General features: G+C 40.4%; 1 protein-coding gene across 1 annotated transcript in view; it reads left to right on the top strand.

Moving 5' to 3' along the window:
- Window positions 1-19,069, top strand: part of LOC134533097 (uncharacterized) — a 545,455-nt gene that overhangs the window by 461,806 nt on the left and 64,580 nt on the right. Inside the window, exon 4 of the mRNA XM_063370340.1 lies at window positions 17,614-17,665. Coding sequence (XP_063226410.1) covers window positions 17,614-17,665 — 52 coding nt within the window. The remainder of the gene's footprint in view (window positions 1-17,613; window positions 17,666-19,069) is intronic.

Below are 19,069 nucleotides of genomic sequence, written 5' to 3' on the forward strand. Positions count from 1 at the left end.
ATACATGTATTTAGTATTGTATGTCCAAAATAATTAATATGATTAACACTCAAGCGTTGCAATGCACCATGTTCGCTAAGTGTAAATAAACACAGGGTGATTTAGTTGTGATAGCGTATTTTTCGAAGGAAGGAGTAACTGTCACCCGAATTACAACCTTGCGTAACGTAATATTTTATGTTTAGTACGGGGTTAGGGTTTGATGGAGGGGTTGTATTTCGTGACAGAAATGAAAGGCTGGGTCGGCACCTGTTAGCGAATCCTCCGCCAAGGTCGACGGCAATGCTATAACCTTTTTTTTTTTATTTTCAAACCCCACGCTCAGTTACGACACCGCAGCGCTTCTGGCTACGTGTACAGTCACCGCGCTACCTCTGTGGCCACTCAACTGCTGTTCTCCCGACCACACAAAGCGCTCTTACGATAGCGCCACGTACTCTGTTATAATTTATACCCATTGCACATCCGTTAGTCATGCTAATGCTCCTGATGTTAGGGAACAATTATAATTAATAAAAATATATTTACATTGCTGATATTGTACAATTACTCTTAATATGTACCTAATTAAAAACTAAACTGATCGCAGTAATAGGTAATTTATGGTTGCGGTTATTTATGATGTGTAATTTTGCTGTTACAAAACAGCGCTGCATGTTTTGAAGCGGAGAACCTCACACCTGTCTGTATTTCGCTGATTCTCTGTTATTCTGACCGAATATAAAATTACATAAAAATAATGAAAATGATGTTACCCACCTCATTATCATCATAAAGATGCTATAATTTTCATTTTGAAATCAACGTGAAACCTTTTTAACTGAATCGAAGCTGATTTGAAAACAGAAGATAGCAGACGACTCTTCGGAGATTTTTTTTTTTGGCAATCTAGCGCATTTATCAGGTTCATCAAAATAAGGGCCTTAAAAAAACCTGAATATTTAGGGCCCCTTTTTGGATCAAGTGCTTGATTCAGGGCCCCCGAGCTCAACAGAACCTTACCGGCATTCCGTGTCCTCCGCTCCGAAGTTGGCGCTTAAACAATATGAGATCGGCGATTTAGGGCCGTGAATGGCGAATTCGACTACGACGGTCTCGGTATCGGTAAACGCACCTTGTTCGGCATCTGCTGGGACGATACTCCCCTACCCTCCCTTTCCCGCCACATTATCGAATCAAAATAGCGTGACGGAAAGGACGTGATGTGACGTTTTTGCGACTTTTAACGGATTTTACCCCGCGCGACAAGCAAAAATAAACCATTATACGTATTACGACACGTTACTTGCCATTGCATGTGAACCAAACATTGGTACGACAGTTATCACTGTTTGCAGGGGTTTTTTTTAGTGGCCATATTTGTGAGATATGTGTTTAGTTCAAATTTTAACATCAATATGAAAAATCACTGCGTGCGAACACATTTAAAAAATTTTACAAATAAATTTACTTGAAAAATCCTTAAAATAATACAACGAATAATATTAGTGTTACCAATGCACCAGTGTAATTATATTTAAAAAAACAAAATTCTTGCGCTCATAATCAGTAAAGTCGCGCCCGCGACGCGATGATGTTACGCAAAATGTTTCTAATAGAAAAGTCTGTTGCTTTCAAGATTTATTTTTAAAATCGCGCTGACGTCACGTATGTATCGAAAGTGATGATTTCTTTAGGAAAAAAATATGCGCGAGTCTTTCAGTACTCGCCAGTGATGTGTAAACATCCAACCTCGGTTCTCATGCTGTTCGTGTTGCAAATAAACTTATAATACGAAACTCGGACACGAAATTTAAAGTAGAATCCTTTAAAATAATGAGTCAAAATTATTATATAATGTTATTATAAAAAGTAAAAAAATGAATTTTTTTTCCAGTGATGAGGTTTAAACCTCGTCAGAATTCGCCCTTCAGCTTCGGAATTTAGAAGGATAATATGTATTATCATCATTGTAATGCCAGTTTTCTTACGTATTTTAAAACTTGAGTTTACTTTTTGCTGTGACTATTATTTCAAATATATTTAAGGTAGTTTCATTTTCATAAAGTTTAGTTTGGTACGCCAGTACGTTTGGTTATGTCCCCTTGATGTTTACGAAAGTGACTATATACGGGTTTTATGTTGCTTCGCTGAGTTTTCCATGTTACGACTTTGGGCACCGCGGTTAAACATTTCCCGTTCATTCGACCCTCCGTTCCATTTGCACGATATTACTCCTACCAAATGTCGCATACGGAGAGATGATGTGCTACACGCCGAGAACAATATTCTGCTCGCCCGTCGCGACGTTGTGATTCCGGCACCGCGCGGCGTCGCTGGCTTGGACCAGGGATGCTGCGCTCTCGCCTGGCGGGGGGGGTGGTGGGAGGGGGGAGAAGGTCGCCGTGTCCCGCGGGAACACCCCTCTCTCTCCCTCGCGCGCGTGCTGCATCTGGGCCAAGGATGAGGGGGGAGGGGGAGATCGCCGGTGTTGGTCCATCGCCGCTAATTAAACCTTCACGCCGCGCTGCTGCCTCCCCCCCCCCGCCCCCTGCTGGAGTCGACAGCCTGGCGACGGCCGCACAGAGGAGAAAAGGCTTTGTTTGCCCCCAGCTAAGTGATTGTATTTGGCTGTTTTTTATCAGTTAAAAATATTTTTTTTTTTGTAGTAGAACAAATTTCTAGACCAAAAGTCGACTCAACTGTTTGACTTCGTGGAAATTGATATTAATATTTTGATGAAATAAGTAAATATTTGTTTCGCCTTATACAGAGAATTTAATTTTTCTTTTTGGACCAAATATTGGATTTTTATTTATTTATCTAGGATAAATAAAACGAATTTGGCGAGTTCTTTTTGTCTCATTGCTGACAGTGAGCTAGCTTTTCTGCACTCGACAGTGATGTGTAAACATCTAACTAACGGACAAAATTTAAAGTAGATTTCTTTTAAAAAAAGTTTTAAAAAAAAGTCGATCGTGATAGTATTCATTTTAGGGAAAAACCTTCCCCTTTTTTAAAACCTAACTGTAATTCTGTTTAAAGTTTTTTAGTTCCCAGGGCTAGCCGAACACTTTGCATGTAAATGTCTCATGCTGAACCTGTGGCATTTCTGCTTAGACCTGAATTATCATCGTCTGCGTTTTTGAGGTTATATACTACCTTAAGCGCGCCTTGCACAACGGAAATTTAACAGGTTGTAAGGCCAATTCTCATGAATGCAGAGACTGCTATAGCCACGAGCAAAGTCAAGATGGCGGAGCCACGTGTAGTAACATACATTCGGGCATGTTTCACGAACACCGGGGGATGTACTAGGCGTATTAGTGTACCGAAGTATTTTTTCATAGTAGTGAAACTATCGTGGAATACATTTGGAAAACTTCCGTAGTCGTAACAACTTTAAATTACATATAATTTATTAGGAACATTGTGTTAGAACAAAAATGGCGTCAAAGATATTTAACATATTGTTTGGTTGTCTAAAGCATGACGGACGCGACACTATATTTGAGGTATATTTCAAAATAAAAGTTACAGTGCAATAGATACATTGACACAAAATTAACTTTAAATTTTTTAAAAATATATTATGACACTAAGTAAATATGAATGTATATTTATTTTTCCTTAAACGACAGAAATCCTACAAATATACCTCAACCTTATTGAACTGATTTAACATTTAAGATTAAACTGTAAAATTTTCATCACGAAATTCTTTATTCAAAATAGCGTCGAATATTTATGTACGGTTAACCATTTCTTTTGTATGTACAATATGACGAACGCTGCGTATTCATACATTTCAATGTTGACTAAGAGTTGTCAAAATTTAGTTGGGCACACAAATACGCTTAGTACATCCGTCGAAGTTTGCAAAAGTTATTATAAACTGATAAATCACGCTGATCCGCCATATTTTCAAGCTTTACGTACCTTCCACAGACGGCAGCACCGGTTTAGAGATACATTTCCTTTCTAATCACCTTCCGCTACATTCACGACATTACTCCTACCAAATGCCGTATACCGAGGCTGAGAGTTTACACGTCAAAAAAAATTGGGGTGCGTTAAATGTAGATCTTTATAGACAAGAGGATGTAAAGTATACGAGCGTGCAAGCGTGCAATTACACAAATGCATGAGTCTAAGTGTGATGCTGCCATCTGTGTTTTCGGCCTCCAATTTGATAGCTAGTGAAGTACACAATGGAGGTTCACAATCGAAACAATCATGTCGACGAGAAACCGGCGGACTCTTGCAGTCGTCGTAGTTCCTATTTTATTCGCCCTCCCCTCAAAGTTACGATTTTTTTCGTTACACTCTGATGACGTCATGTCCTCGACTTACCGGCTGTAAATAAGTTTCACGCAAATCGCCCAATTTTACGGGTTATACATTCTCATGAGTTTAGAGTATTTTAAATGTCGCTAACTTAAAACATATCCCACCTTTTGAAAAATTGTTATGCTTGGTAACGATTTTACGTTTTATTTATGGTAGTGATAAAACATGAAACCTTTCATTTTCGGTACAATTACCTGGACCTGTTGAAATCTACGCTCTCGGAAAAGAGTTGAAAACGAATTTTCGTGAAGATTTTTTTTAATGTAACAGATCAAATCCGACATACATTTCACTTTTACAACAGGAAAAAAAATTAAGAAGATGCACAGACGCGGGTTTTTCGGGCGTCTTGACTGGTCGTCAGTGAATCTCAAGTTCCTCGTATCAGACCTCGTTGTCACACTTGAAGGCGTACGGTAACGAACGAAGCCAAGTGAACGACTTCGTTATTCATAGCGTACTGGTAGCTTTAAAGTGGCGTTTAAGGTAATTATTTTATCGTCAGTGGCGTCATTCATCCTTCCGGTTATTATTACTCCTCCCCAGGACCTGGCATTTCGTAACGCGCCGAGGGACAAAATAATGGTGGCCTAATGACGGGAGTAAAAAAAAAACAGCGAAAGAGTGGGGCGAAAATAGAAGGCAAAAATATTCCCAAATTCTCTCTTTTTTTTTGTACAATGCGATCATTCATCCATTTTTCGACACGTAAACATTAGCAACTTATTTAGCCGTGGGGGGAAAAAAAAAGAGGAGCGTTTTCGCAGTCGTGAATAATAAAAAAGTATGCAATAAAAAAGTTAACGGCACGTCGAGTCCATGTGCTCTTTGCCTGCCATTCACAATTCGCTGACACGCACGCACACGTGCATTAAGCAGGGAGAGAGAAAGAGAACGTGTGCTGCTTGGCCGAGAGAGAGACGGAGAGAGAGACGGAGAGAGAGACGAAGAGGACGAGAAGGAAGAGATTAAACCACTTGTTGAGCTCCATTGGACGCACTCAGTGGCGTCTATCAATTTCGAATGCTCGCGTCTTTTAACTGCCGGGAAACTTGATAGCAGCGGAATATTTATGATAGGAAAAAGGGGCGCGGAGGACGGGAGGAAGGAGAAAATAAAAAAAAACAAGAGGCAGCAAAGTGGAAGAGGAGAGGCAAGAGAGTGAGATAGGGGAACTCAGCAGAGGGGATTGAGAGCAAGAATGATCTTGGCACCGCGCGCGGCAAATATGGAAAATAAAATTAGTGTTTTTTTTTAATGCGAGTCAGCCGCGTGGCAATTAAAATGCAGACCCATGTATAATATATATTTTTTAAATATCTGGTTAACAAATACAGAAATAAAAAAAAGATAATTTATTCACGCGATATTTTACACATATGTAAACTATGGAGATAGTTGCTTGTTTGTGTCGGGGAAACAGCTTTAGTCAATAGACTATTATTTCCGAATGTGGTTCGTTCATCCCAGCCAAGGTACCAGAACATCTGATTAAATTTAAACTTAGTATTTTCCATGATACACTTAAATAAATATGGTTTGGTGTTAAAAAGTAACAAGCCAATATTTTTTTTTATTTTTGCAGGTTAAACGAAAAAATAAAGTTCTTTATTAAGTTACGTATTTATGTAAAAAAAAAAAAAATAGAGCGTAGTATTAGTGTAATGCTGACATTTTACGCAGATCATTGATACAAAATTCAAAATTCTTTCTTTGTATTAATTTGAACAAATTGAAATTAAAATGTTTAAATCTGACTTGTTACCTTTTACCGCAAGACTATCAAAATATTCTTAAGCGGGAGTTTATAAATTTAAAACGGTTACTACAATTATTTTTGTTAACAAATTATAATGAAGTGAAAGTTTTTTTTTTTATCAGCCGGTAGGCTAAGTGGAGTGGATGACTCATATAGCGTAACTAAAAGTGCAACGCTCAGGAGTGGGGCGTTCGATAGAGGAGAAGGGAGAGGAATATTGAACGCTCCACTCCTCACGCGCAACCGTTAGTGAAGTCACACTGTAGTGTAGCAGTTTTAGTTACCCTGGAAACGACATGGAGTTTTCTTGTAAACCCAATATTCTATTTTAAATGAAGACACGGACACTGCTGAATAAAGATTTTTTTTCAACGCGTAACGGCATGTATTTTAAATATTTATGTATCCTGCAAATTTCCTGACCCGCTAGACGTTAAGATTCACTTAAAATGCCTGTGGCGGTCATGTACCCAATTTTTACTAGAACTTAATATATGTATATTAACGCGTGTCTCTTCATAAACTTCCGTAGGCTAGAGTGTCAGTGTAAAATCACCAAATCTACAGTTCATTTGGACCTAAAATTTAATTAATTTTTTTTCCCGTGAGTTTCATTTATGTAAGGTTTTTTTTACCGTTACTTTTCTTTGGTTCCGAAAGTTTCAGTTACTATAGCTACCACAGGTACCGATGGTTAAAAAAAACCTACGGTCAAAAAACACACCCAAAGCGAGAAACATATGGCTACAGTCGCACTTGCCTGTAGGAAATATTAAACGATGCTTAGTATATTGAAGAAGTATCATTCTTTAAAAAACAAGAACAACAATCTGGAGGATCGAAGGCTTTCGTGGCCAGATTCACCAACTACTTCTTTCATGACTTCACACAATACTTTCAATGATTTGATAATTTTGTCTGGGTTTCTTTTTTGACTAGAAAAATCAACTTCCAAGTTTTGTTTTCTCCGCAGAAAGAACGGGGCATATATATACACACACATACATACACACACATATACATATACGGGAAGCCTTCATTTCACAGACGAGAGAGCCACACCCGAAGTTCCCCGAAGTTGATGCTAGGAAACCGTTTGCATGATTTCACAGTACATATCTTTAATGTAGCTATCCTAACCAAATCAACCGTCCACAATGTTTTAAAAGTATTCATAATGTAGCTAACCTAACCTTTATTGATCATTAGTTATCATGAGTTACAATGAATAAAAAAAAAAACAACCGAAGATGCACGATCGGGGCTTGATGCGGCGCTTGCGCGGTGACGCCAGTTGACGTCGGTCCGCGCGCCGCTGGTGTGGAAGTGACGCAACCCTGCTGGAGCGCGGCGCTTATCTGAGCTGGAAACTGGACCCCGCGGTGGCGCCGCGCCGGTATAGTCTGGACTCTGGAGGAATGCAGCGGAGGTCTGCGATTTGTCGCCGTCCGGTGCGGTGGGCGTGGCGGTTGGAGCAGGGTCTCCACAGTTAGTACTTTCGTACTAGATCTAGTACTTTCATAACTTTTTTAGTGGTTTAGTACAGATCTAGTACATTTTTATTTAATATAATAATATTATTATTGTAACTCCAATACGTTTTATTATTAAGTGTAATTATTTTTTTAAAAACTATGGAATGTATGTGTGTGTGGTATGATATTTAAGTTCGAGCATTGCAATGTCATAATAACTTCCTAAATTGTTAAAAACCATAACAAATTATAATTTAGTACTTTTTTTCTAATCTAGTACTTTTTTCTCGCCTAAGTTGGTACGAAATATTTTTTCCTTGTGGACACCCTGGGTTGTACGCGGTGTGCACACCTTCAGAGAAAAACAAAATAGTTCAATGTCATTATTTTATATTTACGTTTAACATGGTCTAACTGGTAGACTAATATATTGAATTAATCGTGCATACTTTTCGCATAATTAGCTGGCAAAGTTGATTTTTTTTAACATTTTGGTGCTGCATGGATAAAGAGAAACAAATTTAATAATTAACTGTACAATTTTTTTTGGGGTTAAAAGTAATGCGTGGCTACTGCGTAATATGGTTTTAACTCTTTCAGAAAAAAAAAATATTTAATTTTATTTCGTACTTGAAAATCATAAAAATTCTGAGGATTTAAAAAAGGCTAGGTAAGATTTAAAAAAAAAAATCTGAAAGAAATCAAACCATATCACATAGTAGCCAGTAAAATTGATTTTAAACCTAAAAAAAAAAGTTTCATTTTTTTATTGCAAACTTTCCAGCTGATATCCAGAAAGTGTGCACAATAAATATATATTATATAATTTTGTGAAAGTTCAGCCACTCAGAAAGTCTGTGTGGAATGCCAATATAAAATAATGATCTGGAATGGGACGTAGGCTACTCCCTTAAAAACTGCTCAAGCTATCCGAGAGGGGTCTGTTTACGAAAAGCATTCATTAATACGCTGAGGGTGGATGGGTAGTTATCCTTTTGTTTCTGTATTTCGTTTTTTAGCTGTATTTTTTTATGAGTGACAATTGCTGAAACGCGTGTTTTCAGAATATTTTTTTAGGCATAAAACTCATGGTAGAGATGCTTGAAAGAACTTAAGGTACGTGCAATACACCTTTATCTTCAGTTCTCCGCGGTATAATGTTATAGTCACCGCTCAAATTTCATAGTTGCCCTTTGCACGACGAGAAGATTGCTCGCCAGTTCACAGCCTTGAAGATGACACCGCGCTAGACGCACCAGCGAAGCGTCGCACTTATCAACCCGCCTCATTTAACACAGATACACCCCTGTTTCTAAATTTCACAAAATTTTACAGGCTATAAGCGTACTTAATATGTTTGCATAATTAATTATTACAGTTACGTTTTGATAATTACTGTGCAGTACCGTAAAATAGCTTTAAATATGTTACACAACTTAAACTATTTAGGTTTAAAGGCAATGCTACCGGCTACTTCATGTCATGGGTTTAAATTTTAAATTCTTTCAGAAACCTTTTTTTACTTATGTATCAAAATCCTCATGGTTTTGAGAATTTTGATACCTAAATTTTATCTGACCATCTTCAACACTCACGGCCAGAATGGTTATTTTCACACTAGTTTGTTTTAAAAATATCCGATATTACCCAGGAGATCTGCATTGACCTTTTCTTGCACACTTTTTAACTTTAAAGTAATGTCATCGCCCAAAGTTGAATGCATAGCAAGACTATACGCCCATACATTTGTACGGTAAATTTCTGAACGTTTTCCTACGCTGTACACACTTTCTGAAATTCTACAATTGTTAACATGTCCACGTGAATGTCAGTTGTTCGTGAACAAACATAATGTGAGGCTTTGTAAAATGATAGTTGGAAATTTTGGACCACTAACAGATACTACTTTTGAGTTTTTGAGAACTGTCAATTATGCAACACAGACTGATGGGAGTACCAGTGTCGCCCCTAGCGCTTTACTTATTTCTGTCCAAATATGGCTGTATAGTGACGGAACTGTGCATAGAGACGGAACTATAGACAGCCGGTTGAAAATTGATGCATTTCACCGTCGCCAATCCATCACATTGCCATCCGGCGTTTAGTGTGCATGAGACCTGGAGCATGAGTTTCTTATAACTCACTCCATGCGTAGATCCCCGTTGGCCCGGGGGGGGGGGGGGAGCTCCTATCTGAGGGACTCCGCTTGCGCTTGAACATTATCATGAACGTTATTCCCCCCCCCCCCCCCCCGCGGGGAATCCTACAGATTTTTCGCCCGTGACTCACTCTGTGCATTTCGTTCGTTTCAGATGCACACACACACTTTAGTCGAGTCACTTGGACCAACGGGACGTGGCGCGTGTATCGTGGGATAAACTTGGCACGCTACGGTGGTGGTGCACAGTGTGTTGAAAGCTAAGCTGAAGTTACGTTTTGATGCGTTTCGCCTCGCTGCTGGTTCCCTTTTAACTTCCCCTCTCTCAGCCCTCCCCTGGTCCAGGCAAAAGTACCGCCGGCTCGCGAACCTCCCTCGTGCCACCAGGACCGCCTGCAGCACGGTTCATTTCGCGAGCTAATCCGCTTTACATGTGTTTGCGGGGATTTGCCGAGTTCGCGCCGAGCCGCTAAATCCGGATTAACTTACTGTGTTTTACACTCCACTTGATCGAGAATCATTTATTTTTTCCTCCTCCTCCTCCCTCCTCTGCGCTATCCCCCCCTCCTCCTCCCCGACATCCCTCGCGCCCTTTCTGTTATTCGTTTGCGTAGCGGTCGGCGGCAGGGTGTCCACAGTTAGTACTTTCGTACTAGATCTAGTACTTTTATAACTTTTTTTTAGTGGTTTAGTACAGATCTAGTACATTTTTCTTTAATATAATAATATTATTGTAACTCCAATATGTTTAATTATTGAGCGTAATTATTTTTAAAAAAAACTATGGAATGTATGTGTGTGTGGTGTGATATTTAAGTTTCAGCATTGCAATGTCATAATAACTTCCTAAATTGTTAAAAACCATTACAAATTATAATTTAGTACTTTTTTTTTCTAATCTAGTACTTTTTTCTCGCCTAAGTTGGTACGAAATATTTTTTTCCTTGTGGACAGCCTGGTCGGCGGTCTGCACGCGGGACCGTCCCGTCGCAACGTAGTCTGTCCCTCGAACCTCGCCGAGGGAAAACAGCTTGGACACCATTACGGATTGAAAGTAATAATTTCGTGAATATACCTGCACGAGCACTTTCCGGGAAAGAGTTATTGGGAAATGTTTGCGGTTATTCATCTTAAAAGTTTATGTAAAACAGGCAAAATTTTCGACGAGTTATACATTATGTATTACATTTAATGAACTGTTTTATACTAACACAAACGAACAATTGAACCATTACGCGGTAAAGAAATATAAAAGACTCTTTAACCTAATTTTTTTTCATGTACATATTGTAACGTGTCATTTTACAAGTGTATAAAAATGTATCATCCATCCGTGCGTACAGACTGCATCATAGATATTATATGGTATTATTAACCTGTCTTCAATTATGTAAAACTATGTTGACTTTGGAAAAAATAAATATTCTTGAAAAATACTTGGTTATATTTTTCCTCGGAAAATTTCCCCACTCAAATCTGTTTACATACTGGGTGTCATAGAGAAACCTCAAGAATGGATGAATGAATGAATGAAAACATAATAATAAAAACAACCGCCAGGGGATTTTGAATTTCAAAAAAAAATCAGGGATAGTAAGATAAATCCATGTTAGGTCAGGAAAATTAAATTAGATGCTCATGCGAATGTGAATTATACATCGCTAATATATGCACATCTTATTTTTTTTTGGGTCTAGTCTTTGTTGCGATGCTGGTGTGCCAAGTATTTTTGAGCATAATTTTTTTTGGCACTATTGGCAGATTGTACATATTCTGTAGTGATTTAAGACTTTTTTTTTTAGATACGCCATTGCTGGTTTGCACTGAAATCATAGGGAAACTTCAAGAACGGATATAGATATGAATACACAACCCCACATATAACAAGCCATAATCAGCTGATGTCTAAAGGTAAATGCTTAGACAGCACAGAGAATTCCGTGGAAAGAATTAGAAAAAATATTGCAGCACAGATGAACAAATGTGCGTCGTTGTGTTGTTCAAATTATGTATCTGTTTAGTATCATGGTTGGGTTCGCCTATTTGCCACTGTGTTGCCATATGTTTTTTTTTTAAATCTATATTTACGGTTCTTGTTACAGCTGTCACGTCGTTGTCAGCCCTCAGCTCACTGTGTTCGTCTATGATGTGATGTTTTTCTGACTAATTTCTTTTCACGTAATTCTGTGAGCTGTTCATCCATTTTGTTTTTTTACTTTTGACGTCTGATTTTAGCTTGTTCTGCGTGTTTGTGTCTTCATCTCGTTGTCCATTCTTGAAGCTTCTCTACGACATACAGTTTTACCATCAATGTATGTATGTATGTCCAAAAACAAAAATATTGGAGCGAGTCTTTCCGTACTCGCCAGAGATGTGTAACAACTAACCTAGGTAACGACCAAATTCAAGTGTTGTCATGTTGGAAATAAACTTATAATACGAAACTTGGACGCGAAATTTAACGTAGAATTCATTGAAATAATCCCGAGAGTGATAAATATACAGAAACTGTGTTTTCAACGTACAGTTCTGGACGCGAATCACACGTAGTTTCCGGTACCCGCCGCTAGAATTCGCTGCCGGAGCAGCTACGTCGCCTATTGAATCATTGTACCTATAATTAAACGGCTCCGATGAAAGCGTAAAAGACCGAGAAAAAAAATTAGAACTCTTTGGACCTGATTATCTACAGGGAATTTGATTAAAATTCTGTAGATTGTGTTAAAATCCATTAAACAGCTAATACTATTAAGTTTCACTTTGGCTTTGTGAACATTGGTTCGCGACATCCGCCACAGATAGCAGCAACGTGGTTGCTACACATGTTAGGTTCACGAAATTGCTCCAACCGAATTCGGTATACCGAGAACTAAGATATAACACATAAAAAAAAAGAAAGTTGTAAATAAATCTTTCTCATTGCAAGAATCATTCCAAGAACATAATCTGTAAGTTTTGATTCCATACAACGCGAAATTGCTCGTGAGTCGATAAGTCCGAAACGCGCTTCTTTGGCACTTCTTGGAATTCGACCATTTTGATTCGCAGGTGCACCTTCATTTCTTGACGGTGCTGCCCCGCCGAGCACCGCCCCGAAGGGCTTCGCGCCGGTCGCCGCTCGGAACAAGTATAATTTTCTAATTAGCCAGGCCGGCCCTTCGCCCCCGGCCGACGGAACAGCAGCTGTAAATGCGTAATGGCGCACCGCGCCTCATCCGTCCGTCCGTCCGTCCGTCCGGCAGTAACGATACCTGTCGGCTGATGACCGACTATTAGGCTTAGTGAGTGTCGGCTGGCTGGGTACAGTCGGGTGCACGAAACAAGCGTCTTGTTATTTTGTCGTTCCCGACTATTGATATCAATAGTTTTTTCTGCCATGTCAATTTTTTTTTAATCTTTAAAATACTGAAAATGAAGGATTAGTCCTCGCCATCTTGGATTTTTACCACTTTTTTTTGATATAATTATAATTTGAACTATTTTATTCCATATCTCCCAGATTTTCTATACCTTGTCGCAAGCACATATTTAATAACAGGCTCTGGTCTACGACTGTCATGATAATCACAGCAGTTCACAAGTGTTGACTTCAAATTGCCAAAGCTAAGTACTGTGCAATATCAAACCCAAAAAAATAGGCATAGAATCAATATTTCGTGGTATAAAAATATTTGAAATTGCAAGATGGCGAGGTCTAATCCCCCTTGAGCTGACCGGCCGAAAGGCGTGCATATCTATACGCTCCATTTACAATCCGCTCGAGAGTTATTAAAAGTGTATGATTAGAAATAGCATTTAAGAGCCATTGCACGTTTCTATACGTGTTTCGTCTATAACGTGTATTTTTTGGACAGTGGAAAAAAAAGAAGCTAAAACGGGTGTTATTTCGTTTGTTGTCATCCTCGAAAATGAATTCAATACTAAACGCCAATTCTTCACAGGGGGAACTTGTACATGTAGCTGCTAGTCACTTCAGTCACTCGATTAAGTTATGTATTATGCTTTAACAAAGCCACATTTTGAAAATCAAAGGAAGAAAAATTGTTTTGGCATAAAAACAAATTGAAAACAAGATGGCGTCTTTCAGTTCTTATCCCTCCCCCCATAATCAGGCAAGACTTTGGCCAGTGGGTAGTTAGTCAGATATTTTATAAACATTTGACGTTGCGAAAATTAAAAAAAAAAAAATACTTCAGTCGGATTATTGTTTTAGACGAACACGTAGACACTTAAGTACTGTAGTAGCTGTGATCAAACAATTAGTTTGTAAGGTTTTGTTTGATTATGCTTATGTTGGTTGTCTTGTTATTACTTGTTTATAATAAGGCATCCATCAAGTGCTTACGTAAAGTGTTTTAATTTTACCAAATAATAATGTCTAAAAAAATAAAATTGAATTAATAATTCTGAGTCGTTAATTAGAAATTCCGAAGGGACGCTTTATTATCTAAGTAATTTGACATTTATGATAATAATTACTATTATATCTCCCACCGTTTTTCTGGCGAAAAATTTAATGTATCCAAGTTGCCTGGTTTAAGTAGTTGTTTTTCCGGGCAACAATAACATGGCATTCCAAAAATTTTGACAGTGTTTTAAGGTACTTATTATTACGCATTCCGTATGCATCCATTTATTTGGAATTCGTTAAGAGTGTACTTGTTGCATCAAGTAATTTTGTCTTAGAACAAATTTTCTCCCTTCCGTTATAAGGAGACCGGAAAAATTCGCGGATTCATTTCGCAGTAGGCTAAAAATTTAAATGCTGATGTATTTGTGCTGCTTGTGCTATTGGCTCACAGTTTATCCAGTAAGAGACCCTCGCCAAGGAAGTATCGAATCACATTCTTCCCATTTGAGAGGTCTCACAGGTTGATCAGGGTAGCAGTCACTAGGCCGAAAGTCATTTGGCCGAAATTTCGGCCTAGTGCCTTTCGGCCTAGTGCCTGTCGGCCTAGTGCCTGTCGGCCTAGTGCCTGTCGGCCTAGTGCCTGTCGGCCTAGTGCCTGTCGGCCTAGTGCCTGTCGCCCTAGTGCCTGTCGCCCTAGTGCCTGTCGCCCTAGTGCCTGTCGCCCTAGTGCCTGTCGCCCTAGTGCCTGTTGCCAGAGTTAAGACATATTTACAGCGCGATAAATTTTCAATTTTTCGGTCTAGTGCCTGTCGGCCTAGTGCCTGTCGGCCTTGTGCCTGTCGGCCTAGTGCCTGTTGCCAGAGTTAAGACATATTTACAGCGAGATAAATTTTCAATTTTTCGGTCTAGTGCCTGTCGGCCTAGTGCCTGTCGGCCTAGTGCCTTTCGGCCTAGTGCCTTTCGGCCTAGTGCCTTTCGGCCTAGTGCCTTTCGGCCTAGTGCCTTTCGGCCTAGTGCCTGTCGCCCTAGTGCCTGTCGGCCTAGTGCCTGTCGGCCTACTGCCGCGGCCCCGTTGATCAACCAATGAGCAGGGGACGTTTGCCCGAGTGTACAGAGGAATGAGGAAGACTATCCTATAGATCATTGAACCCGCGAATTTTTCCGGTCCCTAGTTACAAGACATAATTGCACCGATCTGCTCAGTCATGATAGTTTTTTTCCCCCTCTATTGAATTATCGGGCTCGCGGGATCCCTGCCAAACTTTGGAGGGCCCCCAGGCCCCACCGGCCTCCAGGGACGAGCTCGTCGCGTGACGTGGGAGCTGGCGAGACGGAAGAAGCGGTGGTTGTTGAGTCACGAGAAAGCGTCTGAACGGGAGCAATTCGGCTAATGGCTCGTCCCCTTCCCTCGCAGCGTTCCAACTCTGTCCAGACAACAATCTCCCTCCCGCGCCGTTAGCCCCGCCCTCCCCCCACTTACTTTTATCTTCTTCGAACCGAAATTCTCTCTCCGCGCGGGTATTTGGAAAGCGTTGCTCGGGTCATTCTGTTGAAAGGGGGGGAGGGGGACAAATATAATGGCAGGGGAGCTCTCGGCCATCAAGAACAAGTGGAGTAGTTTGTAAACAGGACTAATAGTCGCCCCCCTCCTTTTTCTCATTCTCCCTCTCTCTCTCTCTCTCTCCAACCTTCAACCTTCAACCCTCCCCGTCCTCATTTTTTTCAAAATCATTCCATGCTCGTATGTCCCGAACCTCACTACTTTACGCACTACCTTTCTTTATGGTTGTAGTACGAGACTTTTGGAACCGAACAATTTCTGTCTTCTGTGGGGGATAAGAGTTTTTTTTTTTTTTTTAATTTTTATTTAAGTAATAACGCGCTCACCAAATTAAGGTTTACCGACTTTTATCTGGGAAACACCAATGGTATTACTGTGACCCAGCAACAGTATTTACAAATATTGTTTAGTTTGTATTTACAGTGCACAATCAAAGTGCGCATCAGTTAAATTTCGAACTCACGATATCCTTGCGAGCGACAAATGGTTTTGGAATATGATTTAATAATAATAATGATCCCTATATCACTGATCGTGAAACAAACAGTTCGCTTGTTCTAAGAAACTGCCTTTATAGAGTCGACCAGTTTGATTATATATAATTAAAAAAAAAAATAGTTTCGATGCTTGCTATGATCTTGGAACTTGGAGATAATGCTTTGGTTTGAATACTTGATACGCAAACATGCGAAGGAATGTGTTTCTCACTGAGTGATGATTCAACTCTAACCGTCATTAAAAACCTTGTCCTAACAGTTTAGATTCTGTCACTAGTTTATGAATTCTCAGTGCGGTATATCATACGGTAGTAGTTTTTTTTCTTCAGTTGTACATAAATTTAATGAATTAAAGAAGTACATCGGAATTATTTGACTTCGCAAACGTTTTTTATCATTTAAAATTATAATGTTATCTCGGTTTACGTTGTCGGCCTGGTGGATCAGAGTTTAAAGCTTCTGGATGGGGAGGCAAGGGATCCGGGTTCGATTCCCGGTTTGGGCGGGGACTCTTTACTTGGGGAAAATTTATATCCTGTATTCAGGACTGGGGGTTTTGTGCTATCCCTTCACCATGCTGCGGAAGGCAATGATAAACCACAACAGTATCATCTCGCCATATGCCGTCTCTAAATGGCGACTGGTTTGGTATCCGGCTCGACCAGCCCACCAGCATCTCTGTGCGCGAGATATTTGCAGGGTTGGATCCAAGCGTGAAGAGAGGTCTTCTCGAAGTCTAGTTAACCTGCAGGTCTCTTGAACACTAACTATCCCCCTCCTCCTCCTCCTCTCAGTCCCGAGCAATAAGTCAGCGTCACTTCATCAATGGGTCGTACTTGCCCCACCCTCATCAGATGACGTCGTTTCCCCTCTAGACGCGGGTGTAGCCAGGCGGAATATAGGCATACGTCTCACACTCCTTTCTACGAAATTCCTTGGTTGAGCTACTTATTTTACTCTTCGTAGTCGCACTTAAATACACCTTTCACGCCGTACTATACGAAGTGCTAGGAGAATAGCTGACAGAGTTTGTTTCAGACTGAAGGTAGTAAAAAAGTTTGGGCGGGAGTTTAGAGTTTTAGTTGGGAGGGTAGGGAGCTGCAGCTGTAGTCTGCGACATGTTGTGAATCGTGTGAAATTTTTGGTAGTTTCTAAACGTAGTGCCAATGGTATACGTAACCTTCCGTCAACCGTGTTTGTAACCAACTTTATGTGGCTGTCGGTGTTTTTAATAAAACATCACAAGTTGCTTTGCAAGTGAAGGTTGGGTAAATGAGTTGCGCTGGTGCTACTTTCGAGACCTGTCATATTTGAGACGTGTTACATGACACAGACTGTACGTGTCGGTGGTGTGTGTGTGTGTGTGAGAGAGAGAGAGAGAGAGAGAGAGAGAGAGAGAGAGAGAGAGAGAGAGAGAGAGAGAGAGAGAGGGAGGGAGGGTTGTGCGCCCTCCTGACCAATCGTCTTGTTCCTCTTGTTGCAGGAGAACGTGTCGACGCCGGAGCCAGACTTGAACGACGACGACCACTTCCCAGGTGAGTGTCGCTGCTGGACCGGCAGCCTCCACGCCAGAGATCATTCTTCTCTCCTTTTTTTCCTAACCTAAGTTAAAACTAAGTGTGTAAGGGAGGGGTCTAGGTAGGGAAGACTCTAAGTGCGTCTCAGGGCAAGCCCTATACGCTCTAAACATGCGGGTTTTTAACCATGCTGAGAAGGTCACGTGCATCATGTGCTAGGAGGAAATTGGCCAGCCATGGCAGACGTTTTCGCCATGACTAACTCCCCTCACTCTTAATTCTAGACTAAAACTAGATAAGTTGGGCCCAGGTAAAACCTCCATGGACAGAGGGAAAACCCTGGGCACATACATGCGGGATGCAAAGGTCATGCATTATTACAAGCAGTTGGATTACAGGAATAGAAGGATGGTCCTGGAAGAAGAGTGGGGCGTGGTAGAAGTTCTACTATGCAAGGGGTGGGGCACTTGGACTTTAAGTCCGCATTGGTTTGGTCAGGTCTGGTCTTTTGGGGGCGGCTTATGCCGTTTCCCGTCGTGCTGCCAGTCCTTCCCCCATCTCCGGGGACGTCCTGCCGCCACGTCCACGACAATGGAAGTTCTTTCTCTTCATTACGTGTCTGGCAAATTTTACGTGTTTATGGCAGAGAATACAGCGGGTTCACCTAAAGCTCGTGCGGGGCTTTATAGGGTCGATGATTAACTGGTGGATCTACTGCACATTCGGCTCAGTGGACACTAAGACTCGGACTTTCCGCACCGATCGAGCCGCATTCACACGAGCTGATTTCGACAGTTTTACTAGTAAATCTTTAGCTAACGATGAAGCAGAAGACTAGAAGATTGGAGCAAAAGTCCTGAAATAATTTGTCCTAAAACTACTTTAGGACAAACGAACGTGTAAGGGTGAACAATGTTTACACTCAAGTTTTAGGACGAAAGATTTAAAAAACGAATGTTTACGATTTCAGAACACTTTTTCTGTCATCATTAGAGTACAAGAAATTTTGCAGATTCATTTTGGTGTCTGGCTAAAGTTAGAAATTTACTGTACACACGTGATTTATTGATAATCAATAATCAACATATAACGATTAAACTGCCAGGAACTTTTGAGTTGTTAATTTTGTGATCTTTACGTAGTTTGATTAAAAATACAGGAAACGGCATTATATATATATATATATATACACACACACACATGGCTTATGTCTATTAGAGTGATGTTCTTGTCGCGGGCTACACGTGATTAACTTATTTTGTGACTGGGACCGCTCACGGTGTCAGAGGAGCGTTTCGAATCAACACTTTTGGCTGTAGTTAAAAAAAAAAAGAAAACGGTCGTGGGTCCGACAAGGGGGATCCACAGCAGACGGCGCACGGCGGCTGTAAGGTATCGCTCGCGTGGGCCCGATACCCAACA

The sequence above is a fragment of the Bacillus rossius genome, chromosome 6, assembly GCF_032445375.1.
Source record: "Bacillus rossius redtenbacheri isolate Brsri chromosome 6, Brsri_v3, whole genome shotgun sequence".
Lineage (NCBI taxonomy): Eukaryota > Metazoa > Arthropoda > Insecta > Phasmatodea > Bacillidae > Bacillus > Bacillus rossius.